Source organism: Dipodomys merriami, unplaced genomic scaffold (genome assembly GCF_024711535.1).
Source record: "Dipodomys merriami isolate MVZ:Mamm:240054 unplaced genomic scaffold, mDipMer1.0.p SCAF_48, whole genome shotgun sequence".
In the NCBI taxonomy this organism is placed as follows: Eukaryota; Metazoa; Chordata; class Mammalia; order Rodentia; family Heteromyidae; genus Dipodomys; species Dipodomys merriami.
In genome coordinates this window covers 2,164,716-2,181,522 of record NW_027206046.1, presented here as the reverse complement: position 1 = coordinate 2,181,522, position 16,807 = coordinate 2,164,716, and the positions used below count along the sequence as shown (strand labels likewise).

The 16,807-nt window shown below is 44.3% G+C and overlaps 1 protein-coding gene across 3 annotated transcripts; it reads right to left on the bottom strand.

The window, feature by feature from the left end:
* LOC138808879 (integrator complex subunit 14-like) lies at nt 1-15,379 on the bottom strand. Of its 3 annotated transcripts, none has more exons than XM_069995118.1 (9): nt 15,281-15,379; nt 11,929-12,212; nt 9,298-9,405; nt 6,571-6,726; nt 4,792-4,910; nt 4,182-4,324; nt 3,543-3,736; nt 2,632-2,679; nt 1-2,208 (listed from the first exon to the last, which is right to left on the bottom strand). In XM_069995118.1, the coding sequence occupies exons 2-7, from the start codon at nt 12,148-12,150 to the stop codon at nt 3,726-3,728; spliced, it is 759 nt and encodes a 252-aa protein (XP_069851219.1). In that variant the 5' UTR covers nt 12,151-12,212; nt 15,281-15,379; the 3' UTR covers nt 1-2,208; nt 2,632-2,679; nt 3,543-3,725. The 3 variants fall into 3 exon arrangements, with proteins under 3 accessions (XP_069851219.1, XP_069851221.1, XP_069851222.1); XM_069995120.1 differs by lacking the exon at nt 15,281-15,379 and adding an exon at nt 15,195-15,276; XM_069995121.1 differs by lacking the exon at nt 6,571-6,726.
* Nucleotides 15,380-16,807: the final 1,428 nt, after the last annotated feature.

Below are 16,807 nucleotides of genomic sequence, written 5' to 3'. Positions count from 1 at the left end.
TATTAATCAATTTTTAATGTATATGTACACACAACTATATATTTATATATTGATAATCAATGTTCTATAAGCATTTTGCCCAAAAATGTTTTAGTAAGCAATGTATTCTGGGACTTGGGCCTTGCCCTGGGTTCTTTGTTTACAATTATTTTTCAGACCAACTGTTGAGTTTTGGCCTCCGGCTGGCATTCAATTTCAAGTTCCTCATGTCTGTCTTCCCAGTAGCTCTGATTGATTAGAAGTGTGCAGCTCTACCACCAGATTTACAAAACAACAATTATATAAATATTTCTTGAAACACCAGTAGAAATGCAGAAGTCATGTACCATATCTCAGAGGTATGCATGATGGAGAGCTCACATTTTATATAAACTTGAATCCCTAGACTCAGATTGTAAAGCTAATTGTGTAGTACTTCAGTAGCTTGTATATGTCTGGGTTCTAGACTCAAACAACAACAAACAATACTCCAGGATCTTCAATTGTCTCAGGCTGACAAAATTCTTTTCTTGTCACATTGAAGGCAGGCTTCAAACCTTTGCTATGAAACATTTATGTGATTTCTTAGAAAATCAGGTTTAAAAAAGATTCCTGACTGGATGCTGTGGATCTGGCCTGTACTGCTAGCTAATCAGGAGTCTAAATCCGAGGATCATGGTTCAAAGCCAGATCAAGCGGGAAAGTCCATGAGACTCTTCTCTCCAATTAAGCACCAAAAAATGGAAGGGGAGCCGTGACTGTAAGTGGAAGCGCATTAGCCTTGTGCAGAAAAGAGCTCAGAGACAGTGCCCACAGCATGAGTTCAAACTCCACAACCAAACGGAGAGAGGAAAAGGGAGAGACAGAGACAGAGACAGACAGAAAAAAAAACCAGAGAGACAGAGAGAGAGACAGAAACAGACAGAGACAGACAGAAATAGAGACAGAGACAGACAAACACAGAAAGAAAGACAGGAAGACTGAGAAATCCCTGACAACTCCATTTAGAAAAATGTATATGGATATCTTAGATGTATATCCTATTCTTCCATGATTCCCTACATAGTACCACCTCATCCTGATCCACATTTGGCTACCTGGAATCTATTGGGTGTTTCATAAATTATTCCACATGCTCCCATAGAACATAAACAGGCCCATACCTACTCACCAATTGTTTAAAAGTCTGGCCTTATTGCTTATATATGTAATATTCCCATTTGTATGTTTTTGTTTCCATGGTTTAAAGCTACCATTGCCCACATTTCATGTCTACATGTTTCATCTTTTGTGCCAGTAGTGGAATTTGAACTCACGGCCTTGAGCTCTTGCTTATTTTTTGTTCAATGCTTAAACATGTAACTTGAGCCATGCTATGAGTTCCTGACTTTTGCTGGCTCATTGGATAAGTCTTTCAGAGTTGTCAACAAGGGCTGATTTGAACCTTGAGGAAGTATAGGGCATTCTTGAAGCTACAATTATTGAGATGGGCCAGGACACCTGGCATGTCTTTGTCCCTCTGGCTAAGTCTTCTGTCTTCTATTGATGATGGCTTTTACCTATTTCCTTTGTATATTGTCAAACAGTTTTCCCCCAAAGTAACGTTTTGGTGGTATTTTGAGGTGAAATGTCCTTACATATTTGCACAGAGCAAAATGGGGGTGCGTACAGACATGAATTCACTAATGGAAGAAAGTCCCACATACAGAACATTTAGCCTGGCATTTGTCTCAATAGACAGAACAACTTTCAAGAACATCTGGTTTGCCATGTCCTAGAACTTTAGTAATGGCCTGATCACCCCATGCAGGCATGGGTTAGGCTCCTTGCCACTCACAGTGCAGTAACAGTTCCCTTCATAGCCAGTAAGTGTTGTTGGAGAGCTCCAGGTCACTCTTCTGCCTTTACTCAGGACTCATGTGTCTGGGACATCAGAATGTATAAGAAAACAAACCAGGCAATTAGGCTCATCCCTAGAGGCCCAGGTGCCATCCCTACTCACAAGCTCTGAGGTGACCACACAGGGACTTCTTCCTCTCTTTCTTGGTCTCTTTCTTCCCGGTCTCCTCCAGCTCATCGAGAAGAATGTGGAGGTGGAGGACCAGGTCCGAGGAGGGCATGTGGAGCATGGCATAGTGGCTAAGTTCTTTCACTGGGTGTCGGTTCTGGGGCTCTCGGAAATCTGCAGGATAGCAGTCCATCCACATGGTGAAGATGGAACAAACGGTGCTGTGGGCAGATTGGTGACAGGAAGAGTGAGTGCCTGCCCTCTCTATCCTGGGCCTCCAATAGCCCCTTTCTGCAAGGACTGCTATATGCACACTTGCATGTTGGGAAGCAGGAGGAGATTCCTGCACGCAGAGTGATCTTTACGAGCCACGACTAGAAGCTTCTGAAAGATAATTCTCCAATATTCTCACTGGGATAGGTAACAAGAAGGAACTGATTTTGTACACACAGCCCTCCCTGTCATCCCTGAGAGTCCACAACCACACCACAGCTGTGTCCTCTGCCACCACTCCAATCCCAAGCCTCTGCCCCCTAGTGGAAAGCACAAGTGGTGTGCAAAGGAGAAATCTTTAGTTGGATTCAGAAGCCTCAAAGATCCCATTTTGCAAGAAGGGGCCTTTCTTTGTGCCACAGTCCACTTACTTCTTTACTTGTTCATCTTCCTCGGAGTTACGGCCCGGGAATCTGTACCTATGGGAGCACAGGAGGAAGTCACCTCTCAGCTTCTCCTTTTCTGCCCACACAGGACACATATGGGATGGGCTCATTCCCAGACGGGAATGGAATCTGACACATAAACAAGTGAGATATGTCTATACAGTTCAGTGAAAATTCTTCTATGAGAGGTATATGCATTTGGTCCAAGGAAAATGTGCCAGTGGCTAATACCTCAAATTCTAGCTCATCAGGAACATGAGATCTCAGGTGCACAGTCTGATCAGACATTAGTCAGTAAAAGTCTAAAGAAACTAATTTTTGAAGACCAGAATAGCACCTATGGTTCAAATGCTGTAGTGGTATCTCTGAGCACCAAAGAAACAGCAATCAGGCCCTGAGTTCAGGTTGCAGGACTGGCACACACACAAAATCATAAAAGCTTCAGGGGTTATAAATATGTAAAGCCAACATAATCCCTCCCTGAGGTCTCTGAGGTGATTCAGCCTCCAGTTCACCTGCCTTCCCCACACCCCAGCCTTTCCTGGGTCTACATTATTCACAGACATCCAATTCCCAATGAAACCTTATTTACTCATGGGAAATGTGATTTCCTAGAACCTCACCTAGGTGAGGGCAGAAGTTGGGTGCCTCTGGCACATGCCTGTAATAACAGCCCCTCAGTAAGCAAGATTCTGAGGTTCCAGTAGCTTTTCTGGGAAATGTACTGGGCAGACCATACTAAGAAAGTAGGCAGGGGGTGCACTTCTTTGTCTCATGCCAAGCTCCTGTGAGCAGACCCCCATGAAATCAACAGGTTCAGAGGGGTGCCAAGTATTCCACAACTCAGCAAGGAGGGGCTGAACAGACCAAGATGCGAAGGAAGGGGGAACACTCACTTTTTAAACACAATATCCAGCACTTGCTCCATTGTCCCCCACAGTCTATAATTGTGGAGGAAGTTTCCAACATAGAAGAGATCGCCTTTCTGGTAGGCAGGGATCAGGTTCATCAACAGCACGTCCAGCAGGCCTGCCTCCGGGCTCCATATATTGCGTGGCACATTCAGGGTCAGGCCTGACTCATTGGCACACTAAGGTGGGTAAAAGAATCAGAAAAAATGATGGAAATGAGAACACTTCCAAATGAGGAATTGTGATAGAATGGATTGAAATCTATGCAGAAAACATTATCTCAGTATAGACAAATCACCTAAGAAGGTTCTCCTGTGGACTGCATGAAGCCCTGGGTTTGATTCCTCAGTATCACATAAACAGAAAAAGTCTGAAGTGGTGCTGTGGCTCAAGTGGTAGAGGGCTAGCCTTGAGCAAAAGAGGCTCAGGGACAATGCCCAGGCCCTGAGTTCAAGCCCCCAGGACCAGCAAAAAAGAAAAAAAAATCAAGGGCTGATGACAATAGCACCTCCCTGTTAGAATACAAGATTCTTTCCAACCCTCCTAGATGGGGAGAAAGTAAGTCACAAGCGAAAAGAGGGCAGAGAAAAGAGGAAGGCCAGGAGGGAATTTTTCATGCATTACCTGTCTTAATGACTTTTGGGATAGGATCGATTTCTTCGTCTACAATGAATGGCTCTGGCCTGGGGAAGACCTGGACGTCAGCGGTCAGGTGGCCACACTTGAGCACAGCCTGGAAAGGCGTATATGCCAGGTCTATCAGCTTTCTAGAAGATGATCATGACTTGTTAAGGGAGGAAGAGTTCACATGTGGTACACATAAAAGGACTGTACACATGAAAGTAACATTTCAAGATGTAAAGGTGGTTAAACCTTCGCACTGATTCCAAAACTAAATCTACTTGTGAAACGGAAAACATTTTGATGTTTTTACAGAGGAAATTTCAATTGAGAGAGAAACCCCATAGCAAGTTAAACTTGGTAACAGCTGAGTCTTTTTAAAGCATGACCACCTTATTTTACCTGAGAAACGGGCAACTGTGGGAAAATGGACTCACCACTGTTAGAAATAATACAGTAACTGAGAGGTCACCGAAATAGCTCAGTTGGGAGAACGTTAGACTGAAGAAATAATACAGTAACTGTTCTTCTTGGTTGTCAAATGATAATATCAGATTGTAAAGAAGCCCCCACCCCCGACCCCTCAAAAAACAACTTTAAGGCATATACTCACCCAAACATAGACTGCACGTTTCTCAAGCACAGGGGGCCATCAATAGTAAAAATTTGCCCTTCACCATTGTTGAGGTCTATGAGACGTTCAAGGCATTCCAGGAAATCGGTGCTCTGAAGCTACAAAGCAAGAGAGGACACCTTTAAAGTAGAACAAATCACCACATCACTACCAGCACACCAAGGCCACAGCCACTGTAACAAAATGGGCAATAAACAGTTTGTTTGGTTTGTTCTTTTGGTTCTGGTACTGGGGCTTAAACTCAAGGCCTTACACTTTTTTTTTTGTCAGTTGCAGGGCTTTAACTCAGGGCTTGAATGCTGTCCCTGAGCCTCTATGTATTCAAAGCTAGTGCTCTACCACTTCAGCCTAGAGCTACTTCCAGTTTTTTTGAGTCGTTAATTGGAGATAAGAGTCTCAAATCTCAAGTGGAGCCACAGCTCCACTTCCAGCTTTTTTGGTAGTTTTGGTAGATAAGAGTCTCATGGACTTTCCTGCCCAGGCTAGCTTTGAACCATGATCTTCAGATCTCAGCCTCCTGAGTAGCTAGGATTACGGGTGTTGAGTCCGTGAGATGATTTTCTTAACAGTCAATATCAGAAGGAAGTAACTACAGGGGCTGGGAAGGTGGCTCAGTGGTAGAGCGATTGCCTTGCATGCATGAGGCCCTGGGTTCGATTCCTCAGCACCACATAAGCAAAAAGAAAAAAGCCGGAAGTGGTGCTGTGGCTCAAGTGGTAGAGCGCTAGCCTTGAGCTGAAGAGCTGAGGGACAGCGCCCAGGCCCAGAGTTTAGGCCCCACGACCGCACCCCCCCCCAAAAAAAAAATACAAATAATCCTGGGCTCAATTCCAGAGCCTAGGTGTTGTCCTTGAGCTTTTTGCTCAAGGCTAGCACTCTACCACTTGAGCCACAACTCCACTTCCAGATTTTTTTGTAGTTTAGTGGAGATACTGAGTCTCATGGACTTTCTTACCTCAACTATTGCAATCTGCCTCAAGGTTACAAGAAGTACTTCATTCATAAGTAGTTCTGCAGATTCTCAGGAGACCACAGTTAGTAGCCATACAGCATCTTCCCTACAACCTGTTCCTGACATGGTTTGGCAAGAGCCATCAATTATCAGCATTTTATAGAGAGAAAAACTGAGGTAAAGTGACATAATTCCTGACTCAATGGGAAAAGCAGGAAGTATTTAATAAAACACATCAGAAGCCAGGTGCTGGTGGCTCATGCCTGTAATCCTAGCTACTTAGGAGGTTGAGAGCTGAGGATGGCAGTTTGAGCTGAGGATGGCAGTTTGAAGCCAAGCCTGAGTAGTAAAATCTGTGAGATCTTCAGCTCCACTAAACTACCAAAAAAGCTAGAAGTGGAGCTGTGGCTAGTCTTGAGCAAAAAGCTCAGGGACAGCATCCAGGCTTTGATTTTAAGCCCCAATACCAGCACCTCAACAAACAAACAAAAAGACCTATGTTCCCCCGTTCCAAACCCTCCTCCCCAAAACAGAAAAAACCTAAAGTATACCTCTGTCAACATTTCTGGAGGAACGGACAAAACAAAAAGACCATCTCAACCCTTCATGGTCATCAGCAGAATGGGCATCTCCAGCTATACTCTCGGAGAGGTGAGTGTTGTTATGTCAAAGAGCATGTGAAATCAAGTCTTTTCAAAGCTAAATGTTATACCGTACGCAAGAGTGTTCATTGAATATACTGAAAAATAAACCGAGCCCTGGGATTTACCTAACCCATCTACAAAGCAGTTAGCAGAAGGCATTACCTCTTCCAGGTTTGCCATGCACATGATGTATAACTTAGATGGGAAAGGGAAAGGCAGCGGGAACCTGTTGCTGTTGCTCCTTTGATTGTGTGTCGCTAGGGAATGTCTCAGGGACCCTCTACCAATGCCGAGACAGCCGTCCGTCACCAGAACGACCTGTGTGCAGAGGACAAGTATCCATTAAGCCACATGCCCAACAGCTCCACCCAGGTTTGCTTTCACTGCCACAGGAATGTGCAGGGAGCTTTGTGGGGTGATGGGTATGTTCTGGGTCTTACTTGTAGTAAGGATATACATACATGCTTCCATTTGTGAAAAGCTAGCAAACTGTGTGATTTATTTGTTTGTTTATGTGCCGGTCTTGGGGCTTGAGCTCAGGGCCTGGGCTCTATTTGTGAACTATTTTGCTCAAGACTGGTGTTCTTCCACTAGAGCCACACCTCTACTTTTGCCTTTTTACTGGCTATCTGGAGATAAAAGTCTCACAGACTTTCCTGCCCAGGCTAGCATCAAACCATGATCTTCAGAGCTCTGCCTCTTGAGTAGGTAGGATTACAAGCATGAGCCCCTGATGCCTGGCTTATTTTTTTTTTTTTTTTTTTGTCGGCCGTGGGGCTTGAACTCTGGGCCTGGGCGCTGTCCCTCAGCTCTTCAGCTCAAGGCAAGCGCTCTACCACTTGAGCTACAGCGCCACTTCCGGTTTTCTGGTGGTTTATTGGAGATAGGAGTCTCACGGTCTCTCCTGCCCGGGCTGGCTTTGAACCGCGATCCTCAGATCTCAGCCTCCTGAGTAGCTAGGATTACAGGCGTGAGCCACCAGTGCCTGGCCCTGGCTTATTTTTTTTAATTGTCTTTATTTTCTCTTGTCAGTCATGGTACTTGAACTCAGGGCCTGGGAGCTATCCCTGAGCTCTTTTTGCTCAAGGCTAGCACTCTACCACTTTGAGTCACAATTGCACTTCTGGTTTTCTGATGGTTAATTAGAGATAAGAGCCTCATAGACTTTCTTGCTGGGCTGACTTTGAACCTGGATCCTCAGATCTCAGCCTTCTAAGTAACTTGGATTATACATGTGAGCCACTGGCCCACAGCTAAAATTATCTTTAACTAGTTATACCACAGAGTTTTAATTCAATGTCAACTGATATGTAGAATACACTTTGATCAGTGTCAACCTTTCTATCATTTTTCTATGTACTCCAAACTTATCCATCTGAAGTTTTCTAGTCCCAGTTTCAATATGTACATTGAATATTATGACTGTTTGTGTCCACCATTCTTTCTCTCTCTCTCTGCTCTCCTTAACATCCATCCTCACAGACAAGACCAAACCATGTATTTTGAATTTGTGCATTTAAAACAAAAAATGCAGGTACTAGAGCTTGAACTCAGGGCCTGGGTACTATCCCTTAGCTTTTTCTGCTCAAGGCTAGCACTCTCCCATTTGGCCCACAACTCTACTACCAACTTTTTAGTGTTTAACTGGAGATGAGAGTTTCATCTTTCCTGCCTGGGCTGGCTTTGATTGGAGATCCTCAAATCCTAGTCTTCTGAGTAGCTAGGATTACAGGCGTGAGCCACTGGTGTCCCACAAGAGCAAGTCTTTATGATACTCTTCACTTTTTAGACAACTCAGTTGAGATGGTTAGAAATTTGCTGAATAACTGCTACACTGAGATAATGAAGAATAGACACTATTGTTCCGTGTTTACAATTCTACCACACAAAATTATAATCCGTCCTTCAGTGAATAGTTATAAATTCTACTGTGAGCCTTTTGTCTTTCTATAAACAATATAAATTTTCAGTACATCAATTTACCAGGAAAATACTTTCCTCGAGGCATAGGACTGCTTTCTGAACACATTAGTATGACTTAAATTCGTGTGATACGATTACAGTGATTTAATGCCTTCTTTAAAAACTGTACAAATAGTGTAAAATGTAGTTTGTGGAGTTATACCGTAGGTGGTTAGAGCCTGAGGAAAATCAACACTACAGTGGTTAATGATTTGTATGTTTTGCACATGTGCTCATGCATGTGTACATGCACTCCTAGTAGCTTAACCTCAGGGTCTGGGTGTTGTCCCTGAGTCTCTCTGTGCTCAAGGCTAGCACTCTACCACTTGAACCACAGCACCACTTCTGGCTTTTTCTGTTGATGTGGTATTGAGGAATTGTCCCCAGGGCTTCATGCAGCCTAGGCAAGCACTCTTCCACTAAACTACATTCCCTAGCCCTTTTTTAGCTTTTTCATTCAAGGCTAGTGCTCCATCACTTGAGCCACAGCTCCACATCTGGCTTTTTGCTACTTAACTGGAGACAAGTGTCTCACGGACTTTCTAGCCTCAGCTAGCTTCAAACTGAGATCCTCAGATCTCAGCCTCTTGAATACCTAAGATTTACAGGCCAGTTTGGGGGGTCTATATTTTCTCTTTCTTTTTTCTTTCTTGCTGGTGCCAGTCTGGAGCTTGAACTCAGACCCTGTGCATTGTCCCTGAGCTTTTTTGGCTCAAGGCTAGCACTCTACCACTTGAGTCATAACTCTAATTTTTGTTTTCTTTTTGGGTTAATTGGAGATAAGAGGCTCATATACTTTCCTGCCTGGGCTGGCTTTGACCAGCAATCCTTGGATTTCAGCCTCCTTAGTAGCTAGGGTTACAGGTGTGAGCCACTAGTGCCTGGCTTGTTAATATTAACTAAGGACATTGAAAAAAACAGCATTACCTGGCAAGGGATTGCACTGCCCCATTCTTGCTGAACAATGTTAGAGACGCCAACCAGTGCGGACTCTAGGCATGTCTTGTCGTAATCGTCCATGTTACTCAGTGCTTCCTTATTGGGCGAGAAAAAAATTGCTCATTATTCTCTGCTGTTTTGTTATTAGAAACCAATATAAACTGTACGAAGTCTGAGTATCATACAGCGAACACTGAGTTTCTGTAAGCCCCAAAGCATAGGTTCCATAAAACGCACACACACACACACACACACACATACACATACACACACACATACACAGCCACACAGCCACCCAGCCACACAGCCACACAGCAAAACAGACTTCCTCAACTGTAAAGGACAATGAAATAAGCTTAAAGCAATGACCAAAATGTATGGACCATTAACCATAATCTCCTAAACACCATTCTGTGCACTTTACACGGATTTAATCATCCTACCATTGTTCACCCTACTTTTAAATGAGGAATTTTTCTTTTGGGGGTCCGGTCATGGGGCCTGAACTCTGGGCCTGGGTGCTGTCCTTCAGCTCTTCAGCTCAAGGCTAATGCTCTACCACTTGAGCCACAGCGCCACTTCCGGCTTTTTTCTTTTTGCTTATGTGGTGCTGAGGAAGCGAACCCAGGGCCTCTGGCATGCAAGGCATGCGCTCTACCACTGAGCCACCTTCCCAGCCCTAAATGAGGAAATTTTTAAGAAGTGGCCTGACTCCAGAGCTTCTGCTTTTACCTGTTATACCTCATTCATTACATTGCAATTCTCTAAATTTTAGAACTGCTAAACACCAAAAAAATCTTTAGCTAAGTAACTTATAAGAAAACCAGTACAAGCAGAGTGGGGTGGCTTACGCCCATAATCCTAGCTATTTGAGAGGCAGAGATTGGGAAATTGCTGTTAAGAGGCTGGCCTGGGGAGAAAATTCACAAGACTCCATTTCAACCAAAGACTACGTGTGGTAGCACACACCTGTTATCCCCACTGACATGGGGAAGCACAAGTGGAAGGATCAAAGCCCAAACCATCCAGGGCATAAACTGAGACTATAATCTGAAAATACCCAGTACAAAAAAGGGTTGGAAGTATGACTCATGTGGTAGAGCATCTACCTACCAAGCATGAGGTCCTGAATTCAAGACTCAGTACCACCAAAAGAGTCCACCAGTACGATTAAAAAAAATGTAAGTCTCATAAAGATGCAAGATAATAAAAGGAAAGCTTTAATAAAAATTAGTAAGAATTCAGCCGGGTGCCAGTGGCTCATGCCTGCAATCCTAGCTACTCAGGAGGCTGAGATCTGAGGCAGGGGCAGGAAAGTCCATGAAACTCTTATCTCCAATAAACCACCAGAAAACTGGAAGTGGCACTGTAGCTCAAGTGGTAGAGCACTAGCCTTGAGCTGAAGAACTGACAGACAGTGCTCAGGCCCAGACTTCAAGGCCCACGACTGACAACAAAAAAAAAATTACTAAGAATTCAAACTACATTAATCCTGCATTTCCAAATTGCCCAACAATTATTTAATTGCTCAGTTTAATTTCAGAAACACTGTCTACTCATTGGCCAAGACATTGTGCTAAGAACTATAGGAGATATTAATGGTTTAAAGACATCTGGCTAGCTCATAGAACTCATAAATATTATAGATCACGACAGACAATTTGCCCCATGAAATTAGTATGTGTTTGTGATTTTAACTAAGCATCACTATCTCGCAATACAGTGAAATTTGGGAAATTATGTAATCACTTAATCACAATAAAGAATTTGAAAAAAAAATTAAGACATCTGGCTTATCTCAGAAAAATATCTTTGAAAGACAATACCTATTAAAATTTTAAAATGACAACATTGAGCTGGGTACTAGTAGCTCATACCTGTAATCCTAGCTACTCAGGAGGCTGAGATCTAACGACATTTGACGCCACCGGGGACAGGAAAGTCCATGAGACTCTTATCTCAATCAACCAGCAAAAAAGTTGGAAGTGGAGCTATGGCTCAAGTGGTAGAGTGCCAACCTTGAGCAAAAATTTCAAGGATAACGCCCAGGTCCTGAATTTAAGCCCCAGGATGGAAAAAAAGAAGAAAAAGGAAAAAAATAATATCTTGGCATCTATAAATGAATACTATCTGTTGGAGAGTAAGCATCATTCTGAACTTTCTAGAAGTTTTTGTGTGTGTGTGTGTGTTTTAATAAGGGCTATTTTTCATTACCTTAAAATTGTATGAGAAAGTAGAAAACAGCAGAATGGCAAAAAATGTTGAATTTAGGGACTGAAGCATGGTATGCTGAAATCTTCACCTTTCCTAAGAATTCCAGAAAATGGACCATGACCTTTCTCTGCTTATGTGATGCTGAGGAATCGAACCCAGGGCCTCATGAATGCGAGGCAAGCACTTTACCAGTGAGCCACCTTCCCAGCCCCCATGACCTCTTTCTCTACCTCATAGCTTTACAAAAGAAAGGCCTAGGACCTATTGGTTATGAATTATGCTTTATAGCTGTGCATATTAAGTGCCTGTATATTTAGTATTAAATAATTCTAAGGTCTAAAATCAGTACACTATTATCATACTGCTTTCTTTCCAATCAACTTGGGTCTTTATTCCTTTTTGTACCTGCAGGGTGTTATAATCTCTTGTGAAGGGGACCATCAGCTCCCAAAGCGATGAGAAAACCGCTAATGCTGTGAATTCAAGCTTGTAGTTTGTGGCCATGTGCTCAAACAGCATTGTCAACCCATGGGCTGCAAGGTGCTTCCGCTGGTATTCCTCAGACCCCTCGATTGACACAGGCCGAGTCATGGAGAGGGACACGTCCATCACCACCACTGTTGGCATGGTGAACAGAATCCAAGCGAGCCCAGTCAGAATGCAGACAACAAGCTACAAATAGTGAAATGCTGTGGGGGAAAAAAAAAAGAAGTGTCACAGAAGGAAAGCAGTATCTTTTCACCATAACTGTAACCAATTTTCCAGAAATAAGGCAAGGTGACCCCTATATAGGTCAATCTGCAGAGAATTCTGGGAGAAAGAAGACAGCAGCCTAATTCACTGGGAAGACCACTCCCAGACACACTCAAAACACACCATCTACACCTGTGAATCAAGGGCTACCTTATTACCAGTGGGAAAAAGCATTAAAGGTAGGCCCTAGTTCCAACTTTCAATTTTTATATAAAATATGTATTTATTTTTATAAATATATATATACTTACATATATACATTTATGTAGATATACATATATAGAGGGGGGAAGAGAGAGAGATACACACACACATACATATACACACTCGTGGTTCACAACTGTAATCCTAGCTACCCAGGAGGCTGAGATCTGGGGATCATGGTTTGAAGCCATCTCAGACAGGAAAGTCTGTGAGACTTTTATCTCTAATTAACTACCAAAAAGCCAGAAGTGGAGCTGTGGCTCAAGTGGAGCTGTGGCTCAAGTGGTAGAGTACTAGCTTTCAGTGGGAGGCGGGGGCAGGGGGGGAGCTAAGGATCAGCACCCAGGCCCTGAGTTTAAGTCTCAATACTGGGGTGCATGAATGCACGCGCACACATGCACGCGCACACACACACAAACACACACACACACTATAGCTTAATGCTGGTAGCCTGTAATATGCGGGGGTAGGGGGGGAGCTAAGGATCAGCACCCACGCCCTGAGTTTAAGTCTCAATACTGGGGTGCATGAATGCACGCGCACACATGCATGCACACATGCACGCGCGCACACACACACACACACACACACACATACACTATAGCTTAATGCTGGTGGCCTGTAATACTAGATACTCAGGAAGCTAAGGTCAGAGGCTTTCATTTTGGAGCCAGTCTGCTCATCAGTCATGAACCAGCAAGTTGAGGGAAAGCATGCATGAAGCCCTGAATACAAGCCCCAATAGCAGCCTCAAAGTAAAATTAAATAAATATATAAATAAAATGTAATTTGGCTCTTGTGAACCACTATGTTCTAAGTTTCCAACAGCTCCCTTATAATTTGAATTTTACAATTTCACACATCCGTGCTTGGGCATTGTACCAGCAAGCAGTCTGGCTATTGTTCAACATTTTGAAATGAATTCCAAAAAACAAACAGTGAACATTAACCTTGTATAATGTTTTTACATCTACCTAAAGTCTTCCACAATTGTATAGGACACAAGCAATGTGAATATGGAGTTGTACGAAGTATACACATATAGTCCTATAACCCACTTTTCTTAGTTATGTATTTTTTTTTTAGCTGGGTCATTTATTTGTAACTACATGCTATTTCATTGTGTCAGCAGACTACAGTTTCTCTCCCCTTTCCTTCCCTTTCCTTTCCGAGGTAGAGCTTGAATTCAGGGCCTGGTGCTGTCCCTGAGCTTTTTCACTTAAGCCTAGAGTTCTACCACTTTGAGCCATAGCCACTCTTCTGGTTTTCTGGTACTTCATTGGAGATGAGTCTCACAGACTTTCCTGCCTGGGCTAGCTTTGAACCTTGATCATGAGATCTCAGCCTCCTGAGTAGTTAGGATTACAAGTGTGAGCCACCGGCGCCAGGCTCCTGGGCTGGCTTTGAACTCTTCAGATCTCAGCCTCCTAAGTAGCTAGGATTATAGGCTTGAGCTACTGGTGCCCAGCACACTATAGTTTCTTAACAAAGGATCAACAAATTGTATCCACATTAGTGGGTCTCTGTATTTGTTATATCTTTATTTTTGTGCATAGGATTTTTTTTTTTTTTTTTGGTCCGGTTGTGGGGCCTGAACTCTGGGCCTGAGCACTGTCCCTCAGCTCTTCAGCTCAAGGCCAGTGCTCTACCACTTGAGCCACAGTGCCACTTCCGGCTTTTTTCTTTTTGCTTATGTGGTGCTGAGGAATCGAACCCAGGGCCTCAGGCATGCAAGGCAAGCGCTCTACCACTGAGCCAACTTCCCAGCCCTGCGTAGGATTATTTTAAATTTTGTGAGTGTGCCAGTACTAAGATGGGAATCTCTAGGATTCCATCTAGGTTGGATTTGAGATGTGATCCTCTAGGTCTCAGCCTGCTAAGTAACTAGAATTAAACCTGACTGAAAACAATGTTTTAAACAGGGGGTTAGGAACACAGGTTAAACAGCAAAAGCGGTTCTTTTTTTAAAACCACATAATAGACATAGATATGTTTCAAATAGGAGTTCAGATTTCCACATCAATAGGTTAACCAGAAAAAAAAATTCACTCCTGAGAAGCCCCAAATGTTTAACTAGTTTGATAGAAAAATTTAAATTTGTCTCCCTCATCTCTGCCTCATTAAAGTTGTTTGTTCAACATAACCCTGTTAAAAATGTCAAAGTAGCACCGCTTTAAACAGCCCTGCTGCCCTGCTGCTTCGCTCTTCAGTCATGTTCTCTGTGTGTGACAGAACACGGTGTTGGATGGATGCTTGAAGAAAAGTGATTGAAGCGTCTCAGCAGCTCTACAGAACACCGTCCAGCTAAGGCCTGCGCTAGAACAAAACCAAACCCCTCAGGGGGCGAGCCTCAAAGCTTGGGCCTCGTCTGAGTGTCGCAGCCGCCGCGGAGGCCGCAGCTACCTGTCAGCCTTCTCCCGGGCAGACGTCTGGCTGCAAATGTGCTTCCATACGGACGGCGACGGGAGGTGCCCTCCCCCCCCCCCCAAACAACCGACCACCAAGCTCTAAAATCAGTGAAAAGAATCCGAGACCGGGAAGTCCCTCCTGAGGAAAGCGGGGAGAGAGGGGCCTAAAACGGGGCGAAATGTGGCTGTTCACACAGCGCTCGGCAGTCCCGGGTCGCGGAGCGCAGGGACCCCGGGAATGGCGCCCCACAGCCGGCGCGGGGAGGCCGCGATGGCCGGGCGCTGGGCCTGCGCGGCTCTTCTCACCTCAGCCTTCGCCTGTATCCCTGCTACCGATTAAACGCGACCCTCAGGCCGCCGCCGCCGCCGCCGCCGCCGCCGCCTCCACTCACCCCAAGCCCATCGCCGGCCACAGTCCGTCCGCTTCAACTTTCCGCCCGGGCGCCACAACCGGAACTATAAGGGCCGCGGGACCACAAGGAGCCCAGCACCATCGGCGACGGGAGAGGAGCAGACCCGGCTTCCGGGGCGGGAGGGGCGGGACTTCAGGCTGGGCGGGGAGGGGCGGGGCTGTGGCTCGGCTGGGCCACTAGGGAAGGCGTCCTCCCCAGCTCCTCTCCGCGGGGCGGGTAGGGGCGGGGTTAGGGGCGGGGTGGAGGGGCCCCACCCTCTTCCTCCCACAGCCCTGGGAACACAAAGCCCTCTGGAAGGCCTTAGACACTAGTTTATTTTATCTAGTAACACAGGACCCAGGGCACCAGAAAACTGGAAGGGGAGCTGTGACTCAAAGTAGGAGGGTATTAGCCTTGGGAAAAAAGAGCTCAGAGACAGTGCCCACATGAGTTAAAGCTCCACGACCAAACACAGACAGACAGACAGAGAAATCCCTCATGGCTCCATTCAGAAAATGTATCTGGATATCGAAGATGTTTTTCCTATTCTTTCACAATTCACTACAGAGTACCACATCATCCTGATCCGCATTTGGCTAGCTGGAATCTATTTGGTGTTTTATAAATCATTCCACATGCTCCCATAGAACATGAACAGCCACACCCCCACTCACCAATGGGTTATTCTACAGTTAAGCCAATCATATCTCCATACCATCTCCATGGTCAGCTGCATCATCTTTTCAAATATAGCTGTATATGGTTTCAATAATGCACACATGGACCACCCACATAAAATGCTTTGATTCATGAAGAAAAAAATCTGCTTTGCTTTAACACATATTTTAGAAATGGTCCTTATCTCCAGAGCATTTTTGAAGAAAAAAAAGGCAGAATGGAACCATGAAACTTGGAATATATGACTAGGAATTACCTCATTTAACTAAAAAGAAATAAACCCTACCCTTAAACATATGGAAAACTCATTAAGCCATTGAGAAATGTGTGTAATGCATAGGTTCTTTGGCATGTTGGCACTGGGTCTTTAATGCAGTGCCTTAGCATTATTGCTGAGCTTTTCTGCTCAAGGCTAGCATCTACCCATTGAGCCAAACAAACATCACTGGTCCTTGAGATACATGGGATTAACATTATAGGGTATTTCACAAAAGAGAGTTACACACAGTCTCAAAAGAGGCTCATTTTAGTAACTCATTTTAGTGTTCAGGTTGAAGTAGGTGGAGATAGAAAAATAATACTACATGTCCTGATCCCCAGAGAGACAAGACTCAGCCTTAGCATAGCAGCTGTTGTCTGCAGGCTTCTTTGCTGTTTTCTTATGCAGGTAGTGGGTCATGAATTTCCTGCTCTCACTTCAGTTGTTTCTGCTCTTGGCTGGTGCTCTGCCACTTGAGCAGTTCTTTCTTTTTGAGGGTTAATTAGAGATATTTTGAGTTTCTAGTATTAAGAGCAATGAATCATTCAAACCCAGCATTGTGCCTATTTGATGAAAATGATGGCCAGGAG

Excerpts from the sequence above, each read along its gene's own strand:
- LOC138808879 (XM_069995118.1), bottom strand. The coding sequence starts at position 12,150 with ATGCCAACAGTGGTGGTGATGGACGTGTCCCTCTCCATGACTCGGCCT. Across the intron at positions 9,406-11,928 it reads GAGATTATAACACCCTGCAG|GAAGCACTGAGTAACATGGA; the intron begins GTACAAAAAGGA and ends TCGCCCAATAAG. Across the intron at positions 6,727-9,297 it reads GCAGTGCAATCCCTTGCCAG|GTCGTTCTGGTGACGGACGG; the intron begins GTAATGCTGTTT and ends CTCTGCACACAG.